Source organism: Pan paniscus, chromosome 2 (assembly GCF_029289425.2).
Source record: "Pan paniscus chromosome 2, NHGRI_mPanPan1-v2.0_pri, whole genome shotgun sequence".
In the NCBI taxonomy this organism is placed as follows: domain Eukaryota; kingdom Metazoa; phylum Chordata; class Mammalia; order Primates; family Hominidae; genus Pan; species Pan paniscus.
The window spans coordinates 14,626,362-14,653,104 of record NC_085926.1 but is presented as its reverse complement, the minus strand read 5'-3'; the positions used below and the strand labels follow the sequence as shown (position 1 = coordinate 14,653,104).

Sequence of the window (26,743 nt, the reverse complement as noted above, 5' to 3'; positions counted from 1 at the left end):
CAAAGTACAAACCCAAGTCAGCGTGCTTTGAAAGATCATGTCACTTGTTTGTAATAGGAAATCATGTCATCCAGAGTTTTGAAAGTAACTGTGGGGGCTTGTGGTGGGTTGTCGGGGGCAGGAGTGGGTGACGTATGTTCAGGGCTAGTAGGTCCGTGGCTCTGGTCAGGGCACTGCCCTGGGTCACTCTGTGCTGGCCCAGGTCTGCTCCATGCCTGGCTGCTGGAAAAACCAGTTCTCTTCTGACCCACAAAGTAATCTGACGGTGGGGCAAACTCAGGATCTCTCTCAGCCCGGAGATCTGACTGCCTCTTCGACCAGTATCCAAAGGAAAATTCTGGTAAAAATAAGAAAGAAAGTTATTAGAACTGATTAACGAATCAGTTGAATTTATTGTTACTATTATCTAATTGTATCATATATTTCTTAAAAGCCACCACAAATTATCCAAAGAATAAGAATGGCAACAGCAAAACTATATTACAAGGTATAAGTAACACCTACAACGAGTATAAAAGACCAGGCTAAGAAAAGGGAGTGACTATCTCTAGATGGGGAAATACAGAAAAAGAGAAATACAGACAAATTATCTGCTTGACATGACATTGTAGGTATTTCATACCAAAATACAAATTTTGTCCTTTATTGAGTTTTGGAAGACACAAAAGGGACCTGTCCAACCTTGTCTGGTATTTCATCTCTATTTCTAACAGTGACTCTTGCATTTCTCTTACTTTAGCTTTGGATCTTATCAGCTCAGACAGCACGGGCTAATGTTCTACTGAAATGATCTTTTTCAAAGAGGCATAAACCATAGTCTTCCAAAGAGAGGCTGCTGTGGACACTCTGGAGAATTTACAGAAAAAATGTCCAGGGAAATTCCCCAATGGAACCATGTGTGAATCCAGGTTAGTACACTGGCATGTAGACCATTTTCAACTGAACATAAAAGAGGCTGCTAAAAACAGAGCATACGAGAACACCAAACTTTCATAATACTTTAAAGGCAGGTCCTGAGAAATGGCATTCCAAAGCTGTAAAACCACACAAGGCAGCACGAAGTTAAAACTTACCCCAAGTGCTTCTGGAAAAAAAACCATTTTCCATTCACTGGAGAGTTCTTACACCTCAGAGCCCACCTCCCTTACCTTTCCCGCGGTCCCACTCCCGGATGTGTGGCACTCCAGGCTTGGTGTCCTTCCTCTCCTGGACAATGACTTCTACTTTGCTACTCTGGGCAGCAGGACGTGGGGTTGGCACAGCCTCTGGCTCCGGTGGCAAAGGCCCAATAACATCTCCATCTATTTTTTGTAAAAGAATAAGACACTGTTATAATAAAGCCTAAAACTATTTTTAAAAATACAGAACATGCTAATCCTGAAAGTAAAAGTAACCATCAGTATTTATGAAGTACCTAACATGTCCCAGGCAGTGGATTAAGTCTTTTGTATACAACAGGTCATTTAATTCTTGTAACAATCCTAATAAATTCAATATTTCCATATTATCCCCATTTTATAGAGGGGGAAAATTAAGCTCAGAAATGGTACACAGGTAGAAAGTGATACGGGCTGGAGTCCTGGGCTGGGCTGGATGGATTTTAGTCTCTGTGCCCCTCACTATGCCACTCTGCTTCTCCAAACTGGCAATTGCAGGACCAGAAATCCCCAAATCACTCAACTAACATCACAATCTCAGGCGAAGCAAGCAGAGCCAAGGGGATGAACAGCTGGGGTCTGGTGTAGGCTGTTCAATTTTGGTCACATTTTTAAAATGTAAAAGAAAAATGGATTTTTAAAAAACACTGTGGTGGCGCTTCACATTTTCTGGACATAACAGATGTTCAGGAGATGGAGCAAAATTTGAGAAACAATCTGCACAGCTTAACATGTTATAGAGCGAGCATTTATCTGAAACTAAACAGATGGTTTTCAAATTCCTAAATGTTTCTGGTCTGTTTTGTTCAGACATTAGGAAATGGCCCATGGCTTCACATAAGCTTTGTGAGAGCTGGAGAGCTATACGTCCCTTCATACCCACACTCCTCCTTTTCCTTTGGGTAACAGAATGCCCCCCGGTTTCAGCTGAGCATGTGTCCACCTTGCTGGAGAGGCCATTTCCCAGCTTCTCCTACAGTGAGGTGTGGCCCACAGGACTGAGCTCTGGCCAGCAGGATGTAAATGCATAGGCTGTATGTAACTTCCCACTCACATCTCTAAAAAGGAAGGTGGCTCCCCTTCCCAGTCTCCCTGCCTACCCCTAGGCTGGATCACGAACAGGTGAGCAGGGGAGCAAGCTTTGACTATGCAGAAGAGAAAAATACTCTAGGAAATGGCAGAAACAGCAAGACTGGAGGAAGCCTGGGACTAGATGACCATCTAGGGCAGAGCTACTCACATGCCCTGGATACCCACTCACCCACCTACCTCTAAGTTGTTAAGTAGAGAAACAGATCTCTATTTTGTTTGAGCCATTCTATGTAGGAGTCTCTAGATTGATGGCAATTTAGCCTATACTACCACAACTCATGCAATAAGCTAGTCTGACATAGCATTTAACAGTGTTTCCAAGGGGAACCGTGCTCCAAGTTCCACATCACCAACTTCTGGAGCACAGTTCTTTGGTAAGCTTTGGCAAGCTGTCGATATTCATATTTCTAAATTCTTTTACTATGTAACTTTATGAATATAAATTTCTTTAAATATATATATAAAATAACCAATAGCAAAAAATTTATGTCTAAAACATATATATGCAAAGCTAAACTTTATCTTAAAATATCTCTTTACTAAGTCTCAATTACAAGACTATGCCATTCTAAGATGCAACACAATGTATTGTTGCTTCATATCCTCATCTATAGCCTAAAAATATTGAATGTCATTCTGCATCACTTTGGTTATAAAAATTGCTCCTGCCAGTACCTCAAAGGTATACTGTTTGCTTAAATATAAAACTAAATGGCTAATTTTCACATTGCCAGCCCTATTAGCAAGACATCAATGGAAATAAAATTTTCCCTTTTGAAGTTCAGCAACATAGCCATGATATACCTCTATTTTCTTCTTCTGTTCCACCTTCTTTTGATTTTTTCATCTTTTTTTGTCGAAGTTTGGCAAGTCTTGCCTCTAAGATAGCCTTTCGCTTTTCCTTTATGTTTTCTCGTTTTGTTCTCTGATCTGTTGTCTGAACAGAAAATCAGAAAATTATTTGCTTGAAGCCAAATTTGCAATATTCCTGTTCAAAAAGATGAAATTTTCTTCTAAAAATAGACTAGTTAATTGATCTTCAGGCCACCTCTAAGAAGCTGTCCTTGAGATCCTTACAATGAAGCCCTATGAAGTACTCTCCTATGAACCCTCTGATGTCTTACAAAGTTTCATAAGAGTTCACAGAGCATCTTGCAAGCCTTAACACTCAAGAAAACCAACCCATTCCGTCCTACACCTTAATCCTTTAAGTAACTTTCTATTTTCCCATCCAAGCCACCCCAAAAGTACCACATTTGGGACCAGATTTAAAACATCAAAGTTACACAGGTTACTTGTGAGCAGTTATAAAATTTGAAACACAAAAATAGTATGGCAACTACCTTTATGCAATTCTGAATATCAATTTTAATTTCTAACTAATTTACTAGATTTTTCTGCAGTATGGTCCAGCAAGAAACCAAGCGCTCACATCTTTCCTCACAGTCACTTGGGATTTATCTGTACCTGTTCACGCAGCATCTCTAAGGTTTTCATCTGCTTGTTTCTCAACTCTTTGTCTCGGGCAAAGGCAAAATACCCAACACCAAGTTGCCGGGCCTCTGAAAGAAGTACAAATTACCCAAAAGATCAGACTGTCCTGATCATTCAACTACACTCAAGCCACATTTCCTACCAAAGCAAAAAGAAACACAGTGATATTTGGCACAAGTTTTAAAAAGAAAAAGAAAACAGCTAAGCGAAGAAACAAAAAACCAAAGAAACACAAAAGTTAGACCAAGTTTTCGTCCTGTTTGCCAAGGGAAGCATAACAAGGGTTCGTTTGCTTTCAGCCATGGGCTATCTCCACTTCTCTCAGGGAACAATCCCTTGGATTACCAGACCCTCTGTCAGGAAGATATTCCCAAATGTGAGTATTTTAAGGCTATGAAGTGAACAAAGGAGATATTTTCTATTTCCAAAGCAGGATCTTTAATTTCCATGTAAAAGCTATTGCTTTATGAATACTTCCCTTTATGTTTGCCATCAGTTTAAGGTTAAAAATAAGATTTGCAAAGCTGCAAGAAAATAGTCATACCATTTTCCCGAATGTCTTCATAATGTACGGGCCCCATGGGCCTCTTCAGGGCCTCTCTTTCTTCTTCCTCCCATTGCTGGCGCTGAAGTTCTTTTCTCATATCTTCAGATAATAGGGTTTTTTCATTAGCAGGACTAATAAAACTAGCAGGAAAACAGAGCAAAAACTATCTTCAGATAAGGATTGAGATATCAGTGTACAGTCAGTACAGTCAGTTGCATCATGCATAAGTAACACTATTTGATAAAGAAAACAGGGAACTACAGAGGCTTCTGACCCACAAGACTGCTGGAAAATCAATAAAACAGCCTTTGCCTTTTTTTTTTTTTGGAGACTAGTCTTGCTCTGTCGCCCAGGCTGGAGTGCAGTGGCACGATCTCGGCTCACTGCAACCTCGGCTTCCCAGGTTAAAGAGATTCTCCTGCCTCAGCCTCCCGAGTAGCTGGGATTACAGGCACCCACCACCACATCCGGCTAATTTTTGTATTTTTAGTAGAGACAGGGTTTCACCATGTTGGCTAGGCTGGTTTTGAACTCCTGATCTCAGGTGATCCGCCTGCCTTGGCCTCCCAAAGTGCTGGGATTACAGGCATGAGCCACTGCGCCCGGCCAGCCTTCACCCTTCTTACTCAAGCACCAGACTTGTTACCTTAGCGTGACGGAATCTTGCCTGAGCACTCAAGACAAAAAACTTTCCTTCCACCCAGGTCCTGGGCTGACCAGATGGGAGGTGGCCCAGGCAGGGAGGAGGAACTCTGGGTCTTCTCCTGTGGATGGTCTCTCATCTGGGGACATGAAAACTGCTTAGCACTGTGGCCTGAGTGGTGTCTCCTGTCCTTGCAGATGGCTGGGCCCTGAGAGGCTCAAAGGTTTGCATTCTCCCTTTCTTTTTTTTTTGTTTTTTTTTGAGACGGAGTCTCGCTCTGTAGCCCAGGCTGGAGTGCAGTGGCGTCATCTTGGCTCACTGCAGGCTCTGCCTCCCGGGTTCACGCCATTCTCCTGCCTCAGCCTCCTGAGTAGCTGGGACTACAGGTGGCTGCAACCACACCTGGCTAATTTTTTTTTTTTTTTTTGTATTTTCAGTAGAGACAGGGTTTTACTGTGCTAGCCAGGATGATCTCGAACTCCTGACCTTGTGATCCGCCCGCCTCGGCCTCCCAAAGTGCTGGGATTACAGGCGTGAGCCACCGCGCCCAGCCTCCATTCTCCCTTTCTTATGCCAAGCCAAAGGCTATCTGCTGGATGCCTGAACCTGCAGGACTTGGACAAGGTGGAGTTTCTCCCAACACTTTTCACATAAAAGTTCCTATGGTAAGAGGAATTTATTCCGCTGGATGTTTCAGAGTTATCTCTTAGGTCTTACGTTTTAGAGTTATCTCTTAGGTCTTAGGCCCTGCTGAAAAATCTAGTTATAAGGCCCTTACTTCAAAAATGAAATGATACATAAAGAAAAAGTGAATAAGTTCTCTCCCTGGAGCCACTTGTTTGTGGGATAATCAAGTGTATATTCTCAAACCACTTGTCTCCACAAAGGCTGGTTTGCTGGTTTGGTTTGGGCTTATTCTGTTACTCTGTTGTCAGACATCCTTCCAAGTAAAAGAGACAGCTCTACTCATCCACCAGTCAGGTTGTTCCCCAAGTGTGGATTATGTGTGTATGTGCATGCTAACCACTAAAAAGTGCTTCAATCAATCAATCAATCAATATCTCCTTACTGGAGCAACAGAGATCATTAATTATAAAACAGCCTCCCCTCACAAAACAATCCCTGTGGCTGCATTTCAGACCTTGGCAGAGCTCTGTATACCACACACACTTACAGTCTCCCCTGAAGATTTTTATCCATCTCCAGCAGATCTGGCAAATCCTTTCTCATACAGCGCCGGGAACGCCCCAAAGAGTCCACGTAATCCACCCTGAAATGAAAGCAAAAAGATGTGAAGAAGGACTTGTACACATGTACAAGCCCCTAAGTCAGGGAGCAGGTGAACAGTGAAGGGGGAAGATAGGCCTCACTACCAAGAAGAGCCCCCAACCTCAGAGACCACTACCACTGATAGGAATATGCTTTTTAAAGCTGACGCACAATAAGCTCATTGTGCCCCTTATTAAATATTAGTTTTAGAAACTGTTAACAATAATTTTGATCATTTATGCCTTTGATCTCACAGATAAATCACCCACACGGAATTTTGCTGCAGCATCTACGAACTTACTTTAATCTAGTTGAGACAATTCCAGACATTTTATCAGTATCTTAATAACTTTGCCTTGTGCCTGAGATTCTCAACTTGCTCATTTCCTCACAGTCTTCAAGTCTGACTTTTTATTCTTTCTCTTATTTCCTCTAATTGGTATAATTCTACCCAATGTATTAGCAATCTCTTAATGTAAGAAATGCACAGTATTTTTCAGAGTTGGACTCTTCTTAATTAGGAGGAAGCCAAACACCATACCTCTCTCCTCATCTTTGCTCAAACTAGACAGTGGTCAGACAGCTAAGCCAGGCAGATAGCAAGGCAAAGTGAAATATTCTGACTTCCTACAATGGAAAATACGGACAGATGTTCATGAAAAAACATCTCATTTGTATTATGACGCAACAGATATTTTACTTTTTAAATTATGGGCAGAGAACCTCCTAGAGCCTTTAGCAGGGTACCGAATACACAGTAAGGTCCAATAAGTACTAGCTGGCAGACCAATTCAAGGTCAGATTCGGCAGGTATGTGGCTTTGCTTTTGTTAGCAATTTTTTTTCCTCTCAAGCAATGCTGATTTCAATTGTTAGTTGTGATTTAAAAACTGAGTGTTTACTCTAGTACTGAAGCTGATTATCACAAGAAATAAAACCTCCAACTGCAGCAAGCAGTTTCTTTCTTCCTTTTTTTTCCCCCCAAATGGATGGGGGAAGAAAACCATCTAGCCAGATGGTCTGTGTAATTATTTACAGTATCTTTACGGAAAGATTTTCTACCACCTGGAATTTAACTATCAAAAGGATTTTACAAGCAATTACAATTCTGGAGCTTAATTTAAAAACAAAAAAATGTGTCAGAACTGCTTGCAGAGCGTCTTCCTTCACCATATGGTGGCATGTGACACCTTCAATTGCCCTCCAAACTCTTCAAATCACTAGCAAATTGCTTGTAATCACACAGGCATTAATAAGCAAAAATTTTTAAAAAGACATTAGACCTTTCAAAGGAGATGAGATTTCTGCTATGAAAAGCAATCATAGACCATTCTGTTTCTGGAGAAGGCCTCCAAAACATACAGATCTCATTAAATAGAAGTGGCAAGACAGTAGTCAGCCACAGCTCCATCTAATCAGCAATCACCCACTGAGCAACCCCTGCAGGCAAACAAAGCTTTCCTCAGGCAAGGAGAGTAATACAAGAGGGCTAACAGCCATGCCATCTTCCAAGGGTCTAGGGAAGTTAAGGCACACACCCATGAAACGCTTATTAACAACACTGGGTACGTAAAGACTACCAAAAGTTTGCTAAAATCTTTTTCTGATAATGAGGCCTAGTATGTGTCAGTAATAAATAAAAGGTAATACCCGAAGAGCAGGAAGTATATTAAGTGCTACCTGACTTCAGATGAGGGAGCAATCACTTAGACATTAGAAATGATAGGCCAGGCGTGGTGGCTCACGCCTGTAATACCAGCACTTTGGGAGGCCCAGGCAGGAGGATTGCTCAAGCCCAGGAGTTCAAGAAGAGCCTAGGCAACATAGTGAGACCTTGTTTCTACAAAAAAAATTAAAAACGGAGGCAGGAGGATTGCTTCAGCCCAGGAGGTCGAGGCTGTGATGAGCCATGATCATGCCACTGCACTCCCACCTGGGTGACGGAGTGTGGAGACCCTGCCTCAAAAACAAATAAAAAAGAAAGAATGAAATGATGAAGAAAGACACCAAAAGAAGAGACTGCATGTTCTTCTCTTTTGGTTCCTTATAGCTCGCAGGCTGACACCTGTTCCAAATGGTATCAAACTATTTAGATCTAAGTTTTTAAGAAAGTAGGTAAGAAGATACCTGTTTTATCCCAATGAGAATGTTATTTCTAAACCAACATGGACACCCTCAGTAGAATGAAGATGCAGTTTCTCTGCCATCCACAGTAGCTGGGACTGCTCTCTTCAGCTCATCAATGACTGCCCACAAGGCCAAAGGCTGACAAAAGATGAACGCCTGCTACAAAGAGTCCTGAGCAGTTCCTAACAAATGCCCACCACGAGGAGGACATTTGAGCCTTGAAAGGAGGATAAGAAGAATCCCAAAGGCAAGAGGATGGGTTCCCAGGAAATTGTCAGAGCATCAGTACAGCTCTCAGCAATTTCAAGCACTGCTGAACAGTTTCCAAACAATAATATCTTAGGTAGAAAAAAATCATTGTAACAGAATTCCCATTCTGGTCTCTCTACTTATTGATACAAAGTCTCTTTAAGGAAAAGACGAGTTTGGTTCTTCTATCATTCACCTACATATAGGCAAAATTCAGGAAAATGACAATAATAAAAGTTTACAAAATGTCTGCTTATACTCCACAGGCTCCACTTTCTTGTGTAGCCCGGAACACTTACTTCTTGAAGGGGGGCGGGGGTGGGGGGTGTTAAAGCAAAGGGCCATGGCAATGAGGCATTATAATCTCTATTTTATAATGGAAGATCCTGAGCCTCAAAGACTAAGGAACCTGATTAAGATCATACAGCCAGTAAAAGGTGCAGATGGAACCATCCAAGGCCCACGAGTCCACACCACAGTGCCAAACAATGTCACAGGCGGAGTAAAACACACTGTGCCACCTCTGCCGGCTTCCTTCTCCTAGATGACAGGTCTCCACCATGTCAGAACAAGAACACGGGTAAGGCAGCAGCACAGGTACAAAAGGAAGGCGCTCTGCCCGCACTGTTTCATGTTAGTGAGCCAGGCAAGCCAAGTCTGCCAGGCACTGGGTTTCCTTCGGCCTGGCACAGAGCTGGGCACACAGCAGAAGCCCAGTCAGTATTTGTAATTATATGTAATTATTGTAATTATTGTGATTATGTCTTCATTTGAGCTACTGTTTTTACAACTATAATAACCTAATCCAACCTAACTTAAAGGGAAGTCTCAAAAGAACACCCAGGAAGAATAAAGAGAAATGGCTTGATAACAACCCAACAAAATCACTCCCAAAATGTCAGCGCAAGTCTGAGGATGTTCCTCTGAGCTAATCCATGATGTTACCAACCATTCTTCACTGGGGTCTTGGGGAGGAGGGATCTCTCCCTCAGGAAGGTTTTCCTCATCGTCGTCCCTTTCTCCTGCCTTTTGAGAATCTCTATGGGCACCAGATGCCTCCATTTCTTTGCGCTTGTCTATGATCTTCTGTGTGAAATCCACAAGGTACATATCCTCTACTTCTTCATCTAGGACATAAAAATCAGTTTTCAGACATCAAAAAGGAAAATCACACATGGAATTGACAAGAAGCAGTCACATTCATTGCCTGGTGGCCCCATCACCCCTGACAGCTCATCAGCCAATGCCTCCACTCCCCAAATGTTTACAGAGACACACAGCTACCTTGGGAACTGACATATACTACACAAAAAAATCTTGAAAAAGCCTAAAGTTTTCTATTGCCTCATCAATACACTACCTGAGTGAGCAAAACCATCTTAGAATGTCATTTTAAGATAACACAACAGTCTGATTTTATGCAACTCATCCAACCAATTACATCATACGGAAGCAAAACTGCATTTTCCATGTCATCAGATCAGGACAGTAGAACTTCTTGCTTTAGGCGTTATATATCTGTCTCACCATGTGGGCTGGATCACTAACCCTGATTATACTGCTGTGGTATGGTAAGTGTTTTAAAGGTCATAATACAGGTAAAAGAAGTCATCTGAGTTCTTGTCAAGCCAATGAACACCAATTCCAGGCAAGGCATAGAGCCCGGCCCTGCAGGGCATATACAGATATGCAAGACACCCTCTGCCTGCAGGGCTTATGGTCCACTTGAGGAGCTAAAACACACACTGAAAGTTAAACAACAATCCATGACTTACCTAATTTAACCCAGGATAGCTCATGTAGCACAAATAATGTATACCTAAAGTTTCACTATGCTGAATTTAGGACACAGTCATTTGAGTCTTTTTCTCTGATGACAGAGATTAAGCTATATTGAACCCACATTAAGCTACCTATTACCAGGGGTGGTGTTTTCCCCACCTTAGGGTGAAGAAAAACTGAGGCTCCAAAATATAACTTGCCCAAACTTGCAGGTCTGACATATCTATCAGGAGGTAGGCTTGCTGGCTTTGACAAAATCAGGTCTCTACCCTCACACTCCTTTGGACCTGATTTCTGTATTAACAATATAAGTAAAGTTTGAATCAAAACAGAAAAGACTTTAATAAAATAAACTTTTTTTTTCTTTTTCTGAATCTGAGTCTCACTCCGTCGCCCAGGCTAGAGTGCAGTGGCACTATCTTGGCTCACTGCAACCTCCGCCTCGCGGGTTCAAGTGATTCTCCTGCCTCAGCGTCCTGAGTAGCTGAGACTACAGGTGCCTGCCACCACGCCTGGCAAATTTTTGTATTTTTAGTAGAGATGGAGTTTCGCCATGTTGGCTTGGCTGGTCTCAAACTCCTGACCTTGTGATCCACCCGCCTCGGCCTCCCAAAATGCTGGGATTACAGGCATGAGCCACCACGCCTAGCCTGAAATAAACTTATTTTTTAAAACCATGAAATACCTGAAATGGAGAGGAAATGTCTGAGTTATAAGGCCATAGGCTAGTGAGGCCTCCTGGTAGGCGGCCATCCTGCTGCCCCTTCAGGAAGAAGGCAAAACCTCTCCCACAGTACCTAGCTTTGTTGAGTGTCTGACCTTCCTGTGCCAGGCTCCTGCTATACAGGGAAAGTGCCCCTGCTGTCTGGGAAGAAGCGGTCAGGGACCTAGGACCAGCCTGGCCTCTCTCCTACTGTACCTGGGCCCCAGCCATGCTAGGCTAGGTGACTCTGTTGACCTCTGGCCCTGCCCTCCTCAGCTGGTCTGCTTACCAATCTACCCCTGCAGGATCCCTTTCTCCAGCTTGCCAAAGCTAAGCCCAACTTCTCCCAAAAGACTTCCCTGATTACATATTCACTTTCCCTGCCTCATAAAATCTCTTCTACTGTTGTCTAATTATGGATTGGGTTTTTTCTGGGGGATATGAGAAAAGGGAGTTTTTTGTTTTTTTTTTAGAGACAGGGTCACACTCTGTCACCCAGGCTGGATCATAGCTTACTGCACCCAGGATGCAGTGGCATGATCAACAGCTCACTGTAATCTCAAAGTCCTGAGCTCAAGCCTCAGGCTCCTAAATAATGGGACTATAGGCATGAACCACCATGTCCAGCTAATTTTTAAATTACTTTTTGTAGAGACAGAGTCTCACCATGTTGTCCGGGCTGGTCTCAAACTCCTGCCATCAGGTGATCTGCCTGCCTTGGCCTCCCAAAGTGCTGGAATTACAAGCGTAAGCCACTACACCCAAACAGATTTAAAGCAATTATAAGCACAACACAGAAAAAAAATTGAAAATAGAGGGAAAATAGGGAAAGAAGAAACATAACTCTAGCACCTAACAGAACCACAATTCCACCCAGCCCAACCCACCCTGTTTTAGCACAGCTGTAATTGTAGGTAATTGCGGCCTACTCAGACATTGTTCCCTAACTTTGCTTTGTTCTGTGTCATTTTCCTCCACCAGATGACCCTGCCTTGAGGGCAGAGACAGAGGATCTGGCTTCCCGTACTTGTTTGTCCCTTCCAGGCACCTAACATGCTGCCAGGCACCCACTAGACAATTGGTAAATTATTGCTGATTTTCTTGTCTCTGTGCAGCCATGGAAAGTAAAATTTTGACGTCTAAATTTTCTCTCTACTCCTACAGTTATTTTAACAAGTAATGTAATATCAAAGGGCTGTATGCATTATAGAAAATGAAGTAGAAATAACAAATTTTATTTACCTATAAAGTCTCCTTTAGTCATTTTTTCATATAATTTGGCTTTTTCTTCCAATTTTTCCCTAGGAGAAAAAAAATACAAGTATTAGAAATGGTCTTACAACTGTTCATCCTGGTTGCCCCCACACTCCCTGCCTGACAGGTACCATCTGCCCATGAGGCCCAGCCTGTCAAGACAACCACAACCAGCACAGACCACACCATCCTGAGGAGACCCTCAGACCACCCTGCCCCATGTCTGCTCTGCCAAGGAAAACAGAAGCTCCGTGAGTGCAGGGCCTGTGCCCTCTTATTTATTACTTGGTCCCAGGGCCTAAAATAACACTTGGCACACAGTAGGTTCTCAATCAATATTTGATGAATGAATAAGTGGATCAACTGACTTAAGAATCCAACAACTTAATTTAACTGCCAACTTAAAACAAATATCAACATTCCAACAAAGCAGCCTCTCTGCTCATAGTAATTCTGATGACATGTATTTTTCAGTGGTACAGACCATGAGAGGGTAAGCAATTCTTTATTCTGGAAATACTTACTGATGGTAAAGAGAAGCCCCAAAGAGTTCTCTTGTGAATGATCTGCGAGTTCTCTTGTGAATGATCACTCTTAATCACAATGTCAGAAACATTCCTCTTTTATTTTACACATCCATTCACCAAGTACTTATTGCATACCTCCTACCTGCCAAGCACTGTTTTAGGCACTGAGGACTCACAGGAACAAGAAAAAGTCCCAGCTTCCTGGGAGTTCCCATTCTAGAGATGGAGAAGGACAATAAAGAAAGCAATGAAAAGGAGGACCTGAGACTGTGAGAAGAGCTGTGAGGGGAAGAAACGCATGCCAGCAGAGAGGCCCCTTGACATGCAGTAATGCAGTGCATGGTGGACCGGCTCACTCATATCAGGCTTCTAAGACCCCTATTTTGGAGGGCTCTTACTGTAACTAGCTGGTCATCAGAGGATCTTACTGTTTTAATGAAAAGAAAACTAGAAAAAATTTAAAAGTCAAACAGAACACAAAGCAACAAGCGTCAGGTTAGAGTGAGTGGGCAGGACACTAACTGAGAGAGGGCAGTCAGGGGAAACCTCTCTGAACATGAAAACCGAGCCATGGCTTGCACAGCAAGAAGCAGCCAACCACAGGAGGATCTGGGGGCAGGGGAGGCAGGTCAGAAAAAGGAAAGATTAAGTGAGAATGAGCTTGACATTTTCAAGAGAGAGACCAGTAGAGCAGAGGGCGCTGAGCAAAATACAGAATGGTGCAAAATAGAGACAGAGACAGGCAGGGACGAGAGCACGTGAGAAAGGATACGAAACTTGGTGCAGTGTAGCAACAGTTTTCAGGGGTTAGGAACAGACTACAAATGGATAATTGAGATCAAGGAAGGTGTCAGGGAAACGGCCGCTGGATTTAGTGGATGAGGATGTCACTAGTGACTTTAAAGAACAATTTCTTCTGTTGAGTTAGAAAGATGGAATTCAGAGCATGAGAGCAGGGACACTGCCTGCAACCTCTAAGTGCCAGACACTATTTATCTCCTTTAATTCCCTGAAGGACTTCATAACCTAAGTATTAACCACCTCACTTCATAGATAAAGAAAGAGTCTTAACAGATAACTAACTTGCCCAAAGCCTTCTACTTCAAAAAAGCCTGGGACTGTGCTTGCGTGTTCTGAGCTCTGGAGGGAGGCAGACATCCTGCAGTTGTCCTGACTCCCACAACACAGCAAAACCAAAGTGCTTCATAAAAGTTACTGCATAGAAAAAGCACAGCAAAGTGCCAAGAAAAACTCTTGATACACAGAGCAAAATAATAAAAGATCATGGTAACTTTGGACAAAATTAAAATTCTGAGAATATGTCCAAGAGTGGGAAATGTCTCAAAACTGATCATATCTTTAAGTAAAGCCTGAGGTCTGTTGGGGACAGGTCAAATGCTAAGAAAAAGTCCCCAAATGGGCTAATATTCTGCCTTCTATCTTCAGACCCAAGATTGCTGAGCAACCTTGGCAACTACTGTTTGGGACCACAGAATTTTATTATTCCATGTATCCAAAAGCACATGTAGCAGTCATGCCAAACATTGAAACTTGGGATTCTCTCTGAGGGTGATGCTGTCTTTTCTTTAGAAAAATAATAAAGATGGAATGACAGAATTAGAAAAATCATCATTCTGAAACCAGCAATGTGATAACTGATAACTATCAAGATTCATCAATGATAACAAATCATTGCATGGAAACGAGTTGGTAAAGAGGATATTCACACAGTCTCCAAATTTCCCACTTCAGATTACTATTAATTACAAATTGGGGAGGCACCTTTACAGTGGTGAAACCAAGCATATATACCTTAACCAAGTAATCAAACCTATCAACACCAATAACGACTCAAACTGACCTTATGAGCCTCCTGATGTGATTCAATGGGAAGGACACACCACTGCCCACATAGTATTCTTACCAAAAACATTTCATACGACTCTAATTGGTTGTGGGACACTGCAGAAATAACTGGCCTGGACCCTTTAAAAACGTTAATGGCATAACAGACAACCAAAAGGCAAGGGAACAGTTCTAGATTAAAGAAGACTAAACAGATTTGACAACTACAAACAATGGGTAATCTCTGAATCCCGGATTTTTTTTTAAATCTATAAAGTACATAATTGTACTGGGATAACTGGTGAAATCTGAATATGGACCACAAAATAGATAATACTAATTTATCAGTGTTAAATTTATTGGGTATAATAGCGGTATTGTGGTTATGTAGGAAAATGTCCTTGTTCTCAGAAGATATAGGCTGAATGATTTACAGGGAAAGTATGAAGCTTAAAGTCTCTCTACACACGCACGTGTGTGTGTAAGAGAGAGAGAGAGGGAAAGCACATGTGACAAGATGTTAACTGGGGAATTTAGGTGAAGAATATTAGAATGTTCTATGTACCCTTGAAGTTTTTCAAAATAAAAGGTGGGGGGGAAATTTAGGGTTTCTAAATTCTAGTGTCATCCCACCTAGCCCACACCATGGGAAAACTTCTTAAAAATGTATTGATAATCTTAGTGTCTAACAAAGGCTGACAGCAAGAATGTTTCATCTTATAAACTGTGACTATGTTTTACCTTTTTATAAGACTACAGATATATCTGCAAATTATATTATTTTTAGAGTACTTAGAGCATTGGGCTAGAAGGATGTTAAAAATAAAATTTGTAAATCAAAAAGGACAAAATTTGAACTTCCATTTCTCTGCCTGGGTAGCCTCAAAGCTAACTATATTTACCAGAGCTTATAACTTTACCTTGCTTTGTCTAAAGTCTTCTGTTCTTCAATCTTCTGTTCAGCATCCTTCTCAGCTCGATTTGAAACGCCTACATTCTGTTTGCTCCAGATACTTGGTTTCTGGAGAATAATTTTAGAAGACAAAACAGAACCACATGATTGCCAAAAAATCTCTACTTGTGCATCAGGAAAAAAAAAAAAACAAAGGAGATCATGAGTTCTTATGAATCAATGGAGATAACTAGATAAGCTGTGTCCTACAAAGATACTGACTATACATGGCAAGCAGGAGCTAAAAAAAGAGCCTCAATTATATAAATAACTTTTTTTTTTTTCTTTGAGACAGGATCTCACTCTGTCACCCAGGCTGGAGTGTGGTAGTGCGATCTCAGCTCACTGCAGCCTCAACATCCTGGGCTCAAGTGATCCTCCCACCTCAGCTTCCCAAGTAGCTGGGAATACAGGTGCGCACCACCATGCCTGACTAATTTTTTTTTGTAGAGACGGGGTTTTGCCATGTTGCTCAGGCAGGTCTCGAACTCCTGGGGTCAAGTGATCTGCCTGCCTCGGCCTTCCAAAGAGATGGGATTAGAGGCGTGGGAACCACGCCCAGCCTAAAGAGCTTCCTGAGTGCAGAATCACTTCCTACTATCTTTTATCTCCTGAATGATTACAACCTAAATCAAGATTAATGAAAATGTACATATTACAGAGAATTAGTAATACAAATAGTAGACACTATTACCTATAAAACTGGAAAAATTCACAGCTCTTATACACCCTGATATTTTCTGCTATATTCCTATATTATCTAATTGTTTATCTCTATTTGGATACCTAACACCTATAGAACCAGATAACCTTCCATCTGTTTATGAAATGTAAACAATCCACATTTTTCCAAAAGAAGTGCTAAAGAATTAGCACATTACTATGTACTTTTATATAATCTTACTAATTTCTATTTTAATAACATTTCATGCAGATGTTAAATACAAGATAGAGATTTTTCCTTAACATTTATGTGTACAGATACCACTGACAATTTTAAAACACTTAAATATGGTATAATTCTCCCATGTTTGGAACCAATGGAGATAATTAGATCTTATTTTTTACCTTGTTAGTTGTTTTTGGTTTTCCAAAAACTCCAGAATCTTTTAGAAGTTTTTCTTGTTTGAATTCTTCTTGCTTTCGGAAGAGTTCAGCCTTAAGATCTACCAACTAGAATGAAAGCAGTAAGTAAACAAAAATATTAAATTCTTGCAGGTGACTGGATTGCTAAATTATAATAATTTCCAAAGGAATATTTCAAGTCCGCTAAATGGACAAATATGGCTAAAAAACTAAATGTTTAAGTAACTAAATGTTTAAATGTAGAATCCAGTACACAAATTAAGCTAAGTCATGTTTCATTCTACCTCTGCTGCAAATGCATTTTTACTCTAACTTTCAACACTCGAGGCTTTCCTTAGGCAAGGAGAAAGTGATAAAGCAAAATAAATTAATGAAGTCTGCATCTTTTAGTTTCAGATTAAACTTGCATTATTAAGCACCTTCTCTCTGACTAGCACTGCACTCATTTAATCATCACAACTTATTTCTACAGTGAAATGCTGTAGAAATAACGCTGAAGAGCAGAAGATAAACATGAATTAGACATACTCTCTGCCTCAAAGAGCCTACAATGTAACAAGGAAAGTAATTTATAATACCAACAAAATAAAACAAATGACTCTAGAGTGGAAGAAAGTAGCACACAAGTTCAGATAACGGAGCATTTCCTTCTGAGCAGAGTGATCAGAGAAAGCTTAGAGCAGAGCCTTTAAAGACACATTATTTCAACAGCTAGAAATAAAATAGACTGGGTGAATTATAACAGCTCCACGTTTGACTTAATCCATTTCAGAAACTGTAAGCTTGGCTGAATCACACGGTTCAAGAACAGGAAAGGCCAAGGCATAGGGAGTGGGGCAGTTGGGTGAATATTAGTACCTTTCCCTCAGCTACATTAATTACCCCTGCCTACTCTGCAAAAAAGGATATAACAACAGTTTCCTTTTTAATGGTCCAGGTACAGCTGCTTATATGGATGGGCATTTGTAAATCAGATACTTAATCACTGTCTTAATCATCAGATACTTTAAAAAATCACTTTATTTGTTAAGGAAGATAAAAATGGCTGAGTTCAATTTCCATTTTAGAAGAAATCGATTTAAAAGGTAACCATTTAATAATGCAAAGGGCAGTTTCATTGCAGACCCTAATACTGTAAATTCTTAAAAACAAATGAAAAACTTCTACTTTTTCTTCTAAGCTTACTTAACCACACCAAATTTTCCAGCCACATATCTTCCTAGTCTACAACTGCCTTTAACTTTAAAAGATGCTCAAACAAATGTAAATTCTCAAATAGCATTCTTATTACAATTACTGCTAACCTGTCAGTATAGGTTGGCTTTAATATTTATAGCTTTTTGGTTCCTGATCTTCAAACAAACATAATAACTAGTACCAATTTTAACCAATAATAGTTACCAATAATAACTAGTACTCAAATATTGGGACACCTATATGTTTTCCTTCCTACTCGCTTTGTGTCCTAATACTCTGAAGTAAATTCAAGATTAAATCAAAAGTTGGGCAATTTGCTCTGATGATGAAAAGACAGCAGCTTTGGAGTCAACTAGACTGAGTGAGAAAGGGTCTATCACTAAGATTTCTTCCCCCCCCATCCCCCGCCCCCTAGACGGAGTTTCGCTCTTGTTGCCCAGGTTGGAGTGCAATTGCGCGATCTCGGTTCACCGCAACCTCCGCCTCCCCGGTTCAAGCGATTCTCCTGCCTCAGCTTCCCGAGTAGCTGGGATTACAGGCGTGCACCACCACGCCCGGCTAATTTTTTTATTTTTAGTAGAGACGGGGTTTCTCCATGTTGGTCAGACTGGTCTCAAACTCCCGACCTCAGGTGATCTGCCCGCCTCAGCCTCCCAAAGTGTTGGGATTACAGGCGTGAGTCACCGCGCCCGGCTACCACTAAGATTTCTGTCTGTAAGCTGGGGAAAGCTACTTCATCTTTCCGGGCCTCAATTTCATCATCCATAAAACGGAGATATTAATAGCACCTACCTCCTAAAGCCATTGGGAGGATTCAATGAGATAGTGCATATAAAGTGCTGGCACAAAATGTGTACTTAGAACAAGTTTTCTTTCTAGAGTAGCTGATGTAATAAATCTGCTTACATCCTTTCAGACCTCACAACTCCCTATGCCTGCATTAACAACTGTTTAGTTCCAGGGAGGGCACGCTGGACACTTTCGGGTCCTGCGGAATATGTCACACTCTAAAGTTCTGGGAGGACTTCGCGGGTCCCTGGATGGAGGAGAAACCAGGAAGAGGATATGTCTGCATAGCAAAAAGAAGCTAGGGTTCCTCCTGACTGTAAGGGAGAAGGCTGACGAGGTGCAGGTCCTTGTGGGCAGGGCAGAGGTGAGGCAGGGAGTTTCCTAACCCACGGGACACCAGGTTCAGATCCGTGTCCGAGGGTTCTGGCCCGGGCGCATGTCAGAGGAGAGTAGCCCAATTCAGGGTCCTGTAAGAAAACTGAACCGGATCCCCGCCGGAGAAGAAAATCCAGTTCGGGGGTTCCTGTTTGAGGGGAGAGGTCAGGTCTCTGGGTCCCCGAGTGAAGAAACAAGCTAGGTCGACATTCTTGTCTGATGGAGACACGGTGAACCCGGAGCCCGTGGAGTTACCTCATACCCTCACTCACCGAGGAGGCCGTGACGTCCAAAGGCTTTTTCCTACGGTCCATGGTCGTGGCAGAGGGTCCCGGTCCAGGAAGGACCCTTTCTACCCGACACCGGCCTCGTAAGCCTACCTCCGTCGCAACCGGAAGTGTCTTCGATAGCGACACTGAGTTTGCGTGAGTTTGCGACGCGAGTTTGTCAGCTCAGCGCCATCTTGAGAAGGTCAGAGTGTGGTGCGTATTACGTTCGCCATCATTTTGGAAAGGTCATAGAGTGCGGAGGTTGACGCTAACTGCTAAGGTCATCTTGAGGGCGGAAGGTAACAAGGATTGGTGTGGGCGCCATCTTGAGAAGGGCGGAATAAAGCTTTTGATTGCTATGGACGCCATATTGGGTGGGACGGATGTGGGGTTGGGGACAAAGATAACGCCATCTTGGGGAAGGCTGACGCTTAAGTAAGTGAACTCGAGCGTCTCGGGAAAGGTGGATTGGGAGGACCGGAAGAATCTTAACTACAATTCCAGGACCTGCTGCCTGGCACTTTTCACACGTTAAATAGTTGGTTCTTAAAAGAGCGTACGAGATAAGGATTATTATATTAATCTTAGTAGAAATAACAAGAATAATAGCTAACATTAATGTAGTGCTTATTATGGGCCACTTTACATATTTCAGCTCTTAAGAACGTGAACTCCTGGGCCGGGCGCGGTGGCTCACGCCTGTAATCCCAGCACTTTGGGAGGCTGAGGCGGGTGGATCAGGAGGTCAGGAGTTTGAGACCAGCCTGACCAACACGGTGAAACCCCGTCTCTGCTGAAAATACGAAAAAAAAAAAAAAATTAGCCGGGCGTGGTGGTGCGCGCCTGTATTCCCAGCTACTCAGGAGGCTGAGGCAGAAGAATCGCTTGAACCTGGGAGGTGGAGGTTGCAGTAAGTCGAGATCGCGCCATTGCACCCCAGCCTGGGCAACAGAGCGAGACTCAGTCTCAAAAAAACAAAAACAAAAACAAAAAAAGAACACGTGAACTCGAAAGCTGACTTTCTGGGTTGGAATCGCTCTTCACGGCTTACTGCCTGTGTGAGCTTGGGCAAGTTACTTAACTTCCGTGTGCCTCAGTTTCAAAAGGGGGATATAATTTTATTTACCTAATGGGTCTTAGTGAGGATTAGATGAGTTAAATGAGCTAGTCTTGATAAAAATGTTAATGATTATGGTAGACAGACCAATCACCCTCACCCCGACTCCCAGCTGTCTACCTTCTAATCCCCAGAATCTGGGTATATGGTGACCTTTATATAGCAAAAGAGAATTGGCAGAGATGATGAAATTAAAGCGATTGAGATGGGGAGCTAGCCTGGATTGTGCAGGTGGGTCCCCTATCATCAAAACCATCCTTATAAGGGGTAGACAGGATGGCCAGAGTCAGACAGAGATCAGAGATGCTTTGAAGAGGGAGAGTGGGACCACATGCCTAGGTATGCAGGAGGCCGCTAGAAAAAGCAAAGAAATGAGCCCTCCTCCAGAGTCTCCAGAAGGAATGCAGCATTGCTGACACGGTGATTTTAGTCTTGTAACACTCATCTCAAACTTCTGACTTCCAGAACTCTACCAGAATACGTTTGTGTTGTTTTAAGCCACCAAACTTGTGGCAATTTGTTACAGCAGCAAGACGAAAGTGATCATAATGATTGTAACAGTGGCATTTAGTATATGTGGGGCATGTGTATGACTCTTTGCATAGATTATATTATATAATCCTTGCAAGAATCCTAGAAGCGGAACTATTATCCACCATATTAGAGAGAAGAAAAATGAGACTCATCACATCCTCATCTCATCTGTCTTTATGGAGAAAATGGGAAAAGGGAAAAGGAGAGGGGAATTGAGGCAGTTGACTGTGTTCAGTCTTATTTATTTATTTTCATTTGTTCATTTCTCCAAGTCTGCCAGTCTCTGAAATTAGAACAGTAAGCAATATGAGATAATCGGGCCTAATAATGTTGTGATTCTCTTTTCTTAGTGGAGTGGAATGTTCTGTCCCCACAAGAAGGATTATACCTTATAGACTTGTCTTGTTCAGATTCTGTATTTACCCATTTTATTGAAACACATACTAAATTCCATGTGTTTTTGTTACAAATCTTCTGAAAGAAAATGTGAAACATTAAAAGGTATTAATAATAATTTTTTTAAAAGGAAAAAAAATGAGGCTCAGTTGCTTAAATGGCATGCCGGGGGTCATTTCCCAGCTAGCAAGTGAAGGAGCCTTCAGTTAAAAAATAACTCAAAGACATTGAGTTAATTATTGGCGTGTTATTTACTTGTAACGAGTGGAACCAATATAGACTGATTTCATCTCAGAAAGCGAGGAAAGGATTTATATAGAAGAAACACAGCTTCTAAACTATGAATGTTGGTTTTTTTGCCTAGCTGGACCCTGGCAATGAAGCCAGTGAGTGTTCTGATCCTGGAAAGCTAGAAAGAAAGTAATTCTAGTTGCATGTGAATGTCCCTGAAGACCATGAGAATTTAGCTTCCTCTGCACGATGCCTGACAGGGTCCTTGGTTGTCATCTCCATCTTAGCGATGCAGGTTTGCACCCTCACCCTTGTCAGAAATTCTCCCTAGAGTGGCATCCAGCTGATTGTAACCACCTCCCAAGCCACTTAAATGACCAGGAGCAAGCTAGTGAGTCCCCTTTATTCCCAGGCTCACTCATTTTGCAGGCTGCAAAAGCACAAAAAAACTTAATCTTGCATTGACCAGAATGCTCCGCTGTCATACAAATGATTTTTCACATATCCCCCCATTTCCTCAAACTCTCTCCTCTTTGTTTATGTGTTCCAAGCATCTGGGTCTATCTGGAATTGCCTTCCTCTATCAAGTACAAAAGTTGAAGCCCAGCCCAGTATGTTCTTTACTCAGTCACCCTCTAAATACATGGACCTGGGTTTGTTCTGGAAGAAAGGGAGGGCAGGGACATCCTAGTCTGGTGAAAAGAGCACAGGATTTCCTCCGAGGCCGCTAGCACTCAGTTCCAGCTACGTTCCTTTAGTTAGTTTGGCAGCTCCCATCTCCCCTCTGAGCCTCGGTTCTCTTACCCAGTTGGGCACACAGGATGTTTGAGATAAAGAGTGTAGGAATGGTTTGCAAACTGAAAATGCTGTGCATGCATCACTTGCAGGATAGTTCTGCTCAGTGCCAGTTTTCTCACAGCAGAAGGCGTGTGCGTACCAACAGTCTGTGATATGACACTGCATATTTTGCAGTGTTTTGACCTCCGGTTTGTCCTTACCCCTGTTGAGTCCCAAGAGAGTGGGACTGGGTGGGAGATTGATTATCTTCTTCCTTCTTATATCTTACTAGATTTTAATTATCTATGAAGTCTTTTAGGTGCTTTAAATAAAGGGGGAGAGAGGAAATCTTCTGAAGCAGATGACAATTATTTCCCCCAAGCACAGCCACCAAGCCATGCTCTTATTTTGAATGATCTGCGTCATTTTCCGACATGAAGCCTCAGAAGGACATGATTACAGGCTGGACTCACCGACTGTAGCCTGTGCAGCTATTGTAATGTTTTAATCAGTGATTAAGTCAAGAGGTTTAATTTAGTACCGGGCTCCTTTAAGCTTGTGAAAATGGTTTTCTGCTTCCTCAAACTAAAAATGTGTCTCTCCCCCATGTGTCCAGCCCGAAGCATCTTAACCTTTGTTCTATCTTCAACACCGCTGGCTCTAACAAGAAATTACTCAGCAGTGAATGAATTAGCTGAGTCCAATGTGTGAAAAAAGATTAGGCTGGACCTAGGAAAATTAGCTTCTAAGCACAGCACAGGATGAGGCATAAAGATACCTGGACTCGTGCCCTGCATGACAAAGAAGCTAAGCTTCATTAGCGTCAGTCATGACATCCGTCATTGGCATTATCTCATTGAATCCCTGCGACAACCTCAGGGGCAGATGCTATTATTCTCATTTTGTAGATGAAGAAAACTGAGACCCAGAGAAGGTAAATAACTTGTCCATGGTCACACAGGCAGTCTTGGTCCCAGGATTTGAGTTGAGGCAGCCTAGCTCTGGGATCCCCACACTGTCCTTCCTCCCTCGCTGGATCTGAGACTACATTAGCTTTGCATTCATTCATTCATTCGTTGATTAACTCTGTTGGGGAAAGGGGAAATTTTAGGGAGCTACCCCAGAATATTTCTGCAGGAGGGACCTGTCTTTAGGTCATTGCAAGCAGAGATGACTAAGGAGGTGAGTGCCAGGAGTCCTGACCATGCAAGCTAGAACTGGACAAGCATCATTTGGTATCACGGAGAGCCCAGCCGAGCTTGCAAATCTGGAGTAACAGGATGGCCTATGGGGCTTTTTCTGCAGCCTGGGGAATTGGTGCCTGAGGCCATGGCTAAAAAAAAAAATGAGAGGTGCTAAAAACTACAGCCTCAAACTCTTAATGGGGGCCCAAGTGCTGCCCCCCAGCCTCAACCCAGTGGCTTACTATGAGCAGGAGAAGATGCTTTATAGTGCTCAAATCCACCCGACCCCACTGGATTTAGAGAGGCAGCAGGGAAGTGGTAGAGGGAGCTGTCCACGTTATGAGATGTTGGCCTCATAGAGAGGGACGGGAGGGACATTTCTCTAAACTCCTAAAGCCAAGTGAGGGGCTCCAAAGATGAGGAACAGAGTTCAAATCAGAGATCTGGCAATGTCATGGTGGGGAGTCTTGAAGGTGACCCAGCTGAACCCAAGAAGTAGGAAAAAGCAGAGAAAAGCTACAGCAAGAAGTAGGGAAAAGCAGAGAAACGCCACAGTAAGAAGTAGAGAAAGCAGAGAAACATCACAACTAGAAGCAGCCCTGGTCCCCGACCCTTCTTGTTGGCCCTGCGTTAGTTTCCTAGGGCCACCATAACAAAATGTCACAGACTAGATGGCTTGAAACAATAGAAATTTGTTGTCTCACAGTTCCAGAGACTGGAAGCCCTAAATCAAGGCATCACAAGGCCAGGTTCCCTCTGAAACCTGTAGGGGGAATCTTTCCTTTCCTCCTCCCAGCCCCTGATAGTGAGTGGCAGTCCTTGGCTTTCCTTGGCTTCTAGATGTGTCCCTCCAGCCCTGTCTTCACGTGGCCTTCTCCCTGTGCCTGTCTTCACATGGCCGTCTTCTTACAAGGACACCGGTTAAAAGAGGTTAGGGGCCCACTGTACTCCAATGTGACCTCATCTTAGCTGATTGAATCTGTAACAACCCTATTTCCAAAGAAGGCCACATTCTGAGGTACTGAGGGATAGGACTTCAACAGATCTTCTTTTAGGGCGGGGTGCAATTCAACCCAGAACAGGCCCCCCGTGTCAGTCTTGAAAAAGGCCAGCAGAGACCCTCAGTACTAATGGGAGAGGGAACCTGAGACCCGTCCCAGAGAGCCGGGGTTTATAAACTGGCTGAGAAAGGGACTGCCAGAGGGGTCATGAAGGGATGACAGTGGTGGGGGGCCAGAGGGGCTGCCTGAAGTGGAGATGGGACAGAACAGAACTGCTCTGTGTGCACGCCCTGTCCAGGCCTAGCTGCTGGGGAGCTGGCTGCCCTTTCCTGCCAGTGAGGCCAGTCAGTGGGGTGCAGCAACCCTCACCCCCCACAGCAGGAAGGAGGAAACAAACTTTGGTTGGAACCACGGTGGGGCGCAGGCAGGAACTAAAGAGTGAAAAGGAGAGCACTCACATTTGGGGAGGCACACAGAGAAGACCTTCTTGTCTTGCAGGGGCTCTGGGGAGCAGAGCTATCTGGGTGGAGTGTGGCCAGATGTCAGCAGCACCCAGGCCGGCAGGCTCACATGGCTGAAGGAGTCAGGATAGAATGGAGGCCAGAGAACATGGAAGTGGGGCGCCCACATCTCCTGGTGCTTCACAGGCCACTTATAGGGACTTGGCGTTTACTCTGTGTGAAGTGGGAGCCGTGGAGGACACTGGGCAGAAGAGGTCTGTGGCCCAACTTAGGGCTTCTTGGGATCCCTGTGGCTGCCAGATTCAGAAGAGACTATTTTAGCCAGAACAGTTCCCTATCTGCATACTTCCCATGGACACACAGCAAGGGAGGCGACCATGTACCTCTGTTTTAAGGACAGGTGTATGCCTAAGAGACCAGACAGAACATGCTTTATGTCCACTAGCTGTGAGCCTTCAGATAGCAGCCACTGTGTGCCAGGGACTCTGGTAAGTATGTTATGTATTTTTTTCTTTGAATAAACTTTAAAAAAATTTCAAACACCTTTATACATACAGAAAAGTTGCAAAGATAGTGCAGAGTTCCCACACACCCCACACCGTTTCCTGTGTTGCTAACGTCTTACTTTTCTTCATCGTCCATTCATCACAACTAAGAAACCAATCTTGATACATGCTGTTCATTAAACTCCACCCTTTACTGGATGTCACCAGTTTTCCCCAATGTCGTTCTCCAGACCAAGGTCCCATACAGGACACCACATTGAATTTAACTGTCACATCTCCTTAGTCTCCTCTGGTCGGTAACAAATTCTCAGACTTTCCTTGTTTCTGATGACCTCAATCATTTTAAACAATATAGATCAGGTATCTTATAGAATATGGCTCAGTGTGGATGTATGTGATATTTTTCTCAGAGTTTGCATGGGATCATGAGTTTTGGGGAGGAATACCGCAGAGGTGAAGTGGCATCTTCATCGCATCATATCAGGGGTATGTGCTGTTGAAATGACTTCACGGATAGTAACCTTGGTCACCTGGCTCGAGGTAGTGTCTGCCAGGTTTCTCCACTGTAAAGTCACTTTTCCCCACTTTCCTTATCTACTCTTTGGAAGCAAGTCACCTAGATCAGCCCACTCTCAAGAGGCACTGTAAATAGTTTTTAAAATTTTATTTTTAATTGACAAATAATAACTGTACATATTTATGGGGTACAAGTGATGTTTTGATAGATGTTGACAATGTGGAATGATTAAACTGGGCTAATTAACAAATCCATCACCTCACATACCTCTTTTTTGTGGTTAAATCATTTAAAATTTACTCTTTTAGCAATTTTGCAATATACAATGCATTACTATTTATTATAGTCACCGTACTGTGCAGTAGATCACTAATGCTTATTCCTCCTGTCCAACTGAGACTTTGTGCCCTTTGATCGACATCTCCTTTCCCTATCCACCCCTCTCCCACAGCCTCTGCTAACCGCCATCCCACCCTCCACTTCTGTGAGTTCAGCTTTCTTCGATTCCACATGTAAGTCAGATCATGCGGTGTTTGTCTTTCTGTACTTGGCTTACTTAACTCAGCATAATGTCCTCCAGGTTCATCCACATTGTCAAAAATGACAGATTCCCCCCCCTTTTAAGGCTGAATATTTTCCATTGCATACATATATGCACCACAT

At 42.8% G+C, this 26,743-nt stretch overlaps 1 protein-coding gene across 1 annotated transcript; it reads right to left on the bottom strand.

The window, feature by feature from the left end:
* Positions 1–23: 23 nt before the first annotated feature.
* On the bottom strand, positions 24–23,822 carry CCDC174 (coiled-coil domain containing 174). The gene is made up of 11 exons (XM_003826227.6): positions 19,360–23,822; positions 16,709–16,813; positions 15,609–15,709; positions 12,305–12,363; positions 9,527–9,704; positions 6,108–6,203; positions 4,288–4,430; positions 3,717–3,811; positions 3,054–3,186; positions 1,149–1,301; positions 24–337 (listed from the first exon to the last, which is right to left on the bottom strand). Exons 1-11 carry the CDS (start codon positions 19,399–19,401, stop codon positions 36–38), a joined length of 1,407 nt encoding a protein of 468 aa, XP_003826275.1. The 5' UTR covers positions 19,402–23,822; the 3' UTR covers positions 24–35.
* Positions 23,823–26,743: the final 2,921 nt, after the last annotated feature.

Coding starts and splice junctions, on each gene's coding strand:
- CCDC174 (XM_003826227.6), bottom strand. CDS start 19,401: ATGGACCGTAGGAAAAAGCCTTTGGACGTCACGGCCTCCTCG. Junction 4,431..6,107: donor AAAAATCTTCAGGGGAGACT/GTAAGTGTGTGT, acceptor TTTTCCTGCTAG/TTTTATTAGTCCTGCTAATG. Junction 3,187..3,716: donor TAGAGATGCTGCGTGAACAG/GTACAGATAAAT, acceptor TTTTCTGTTCAG/ACAACAGATCAGAGAACAAA.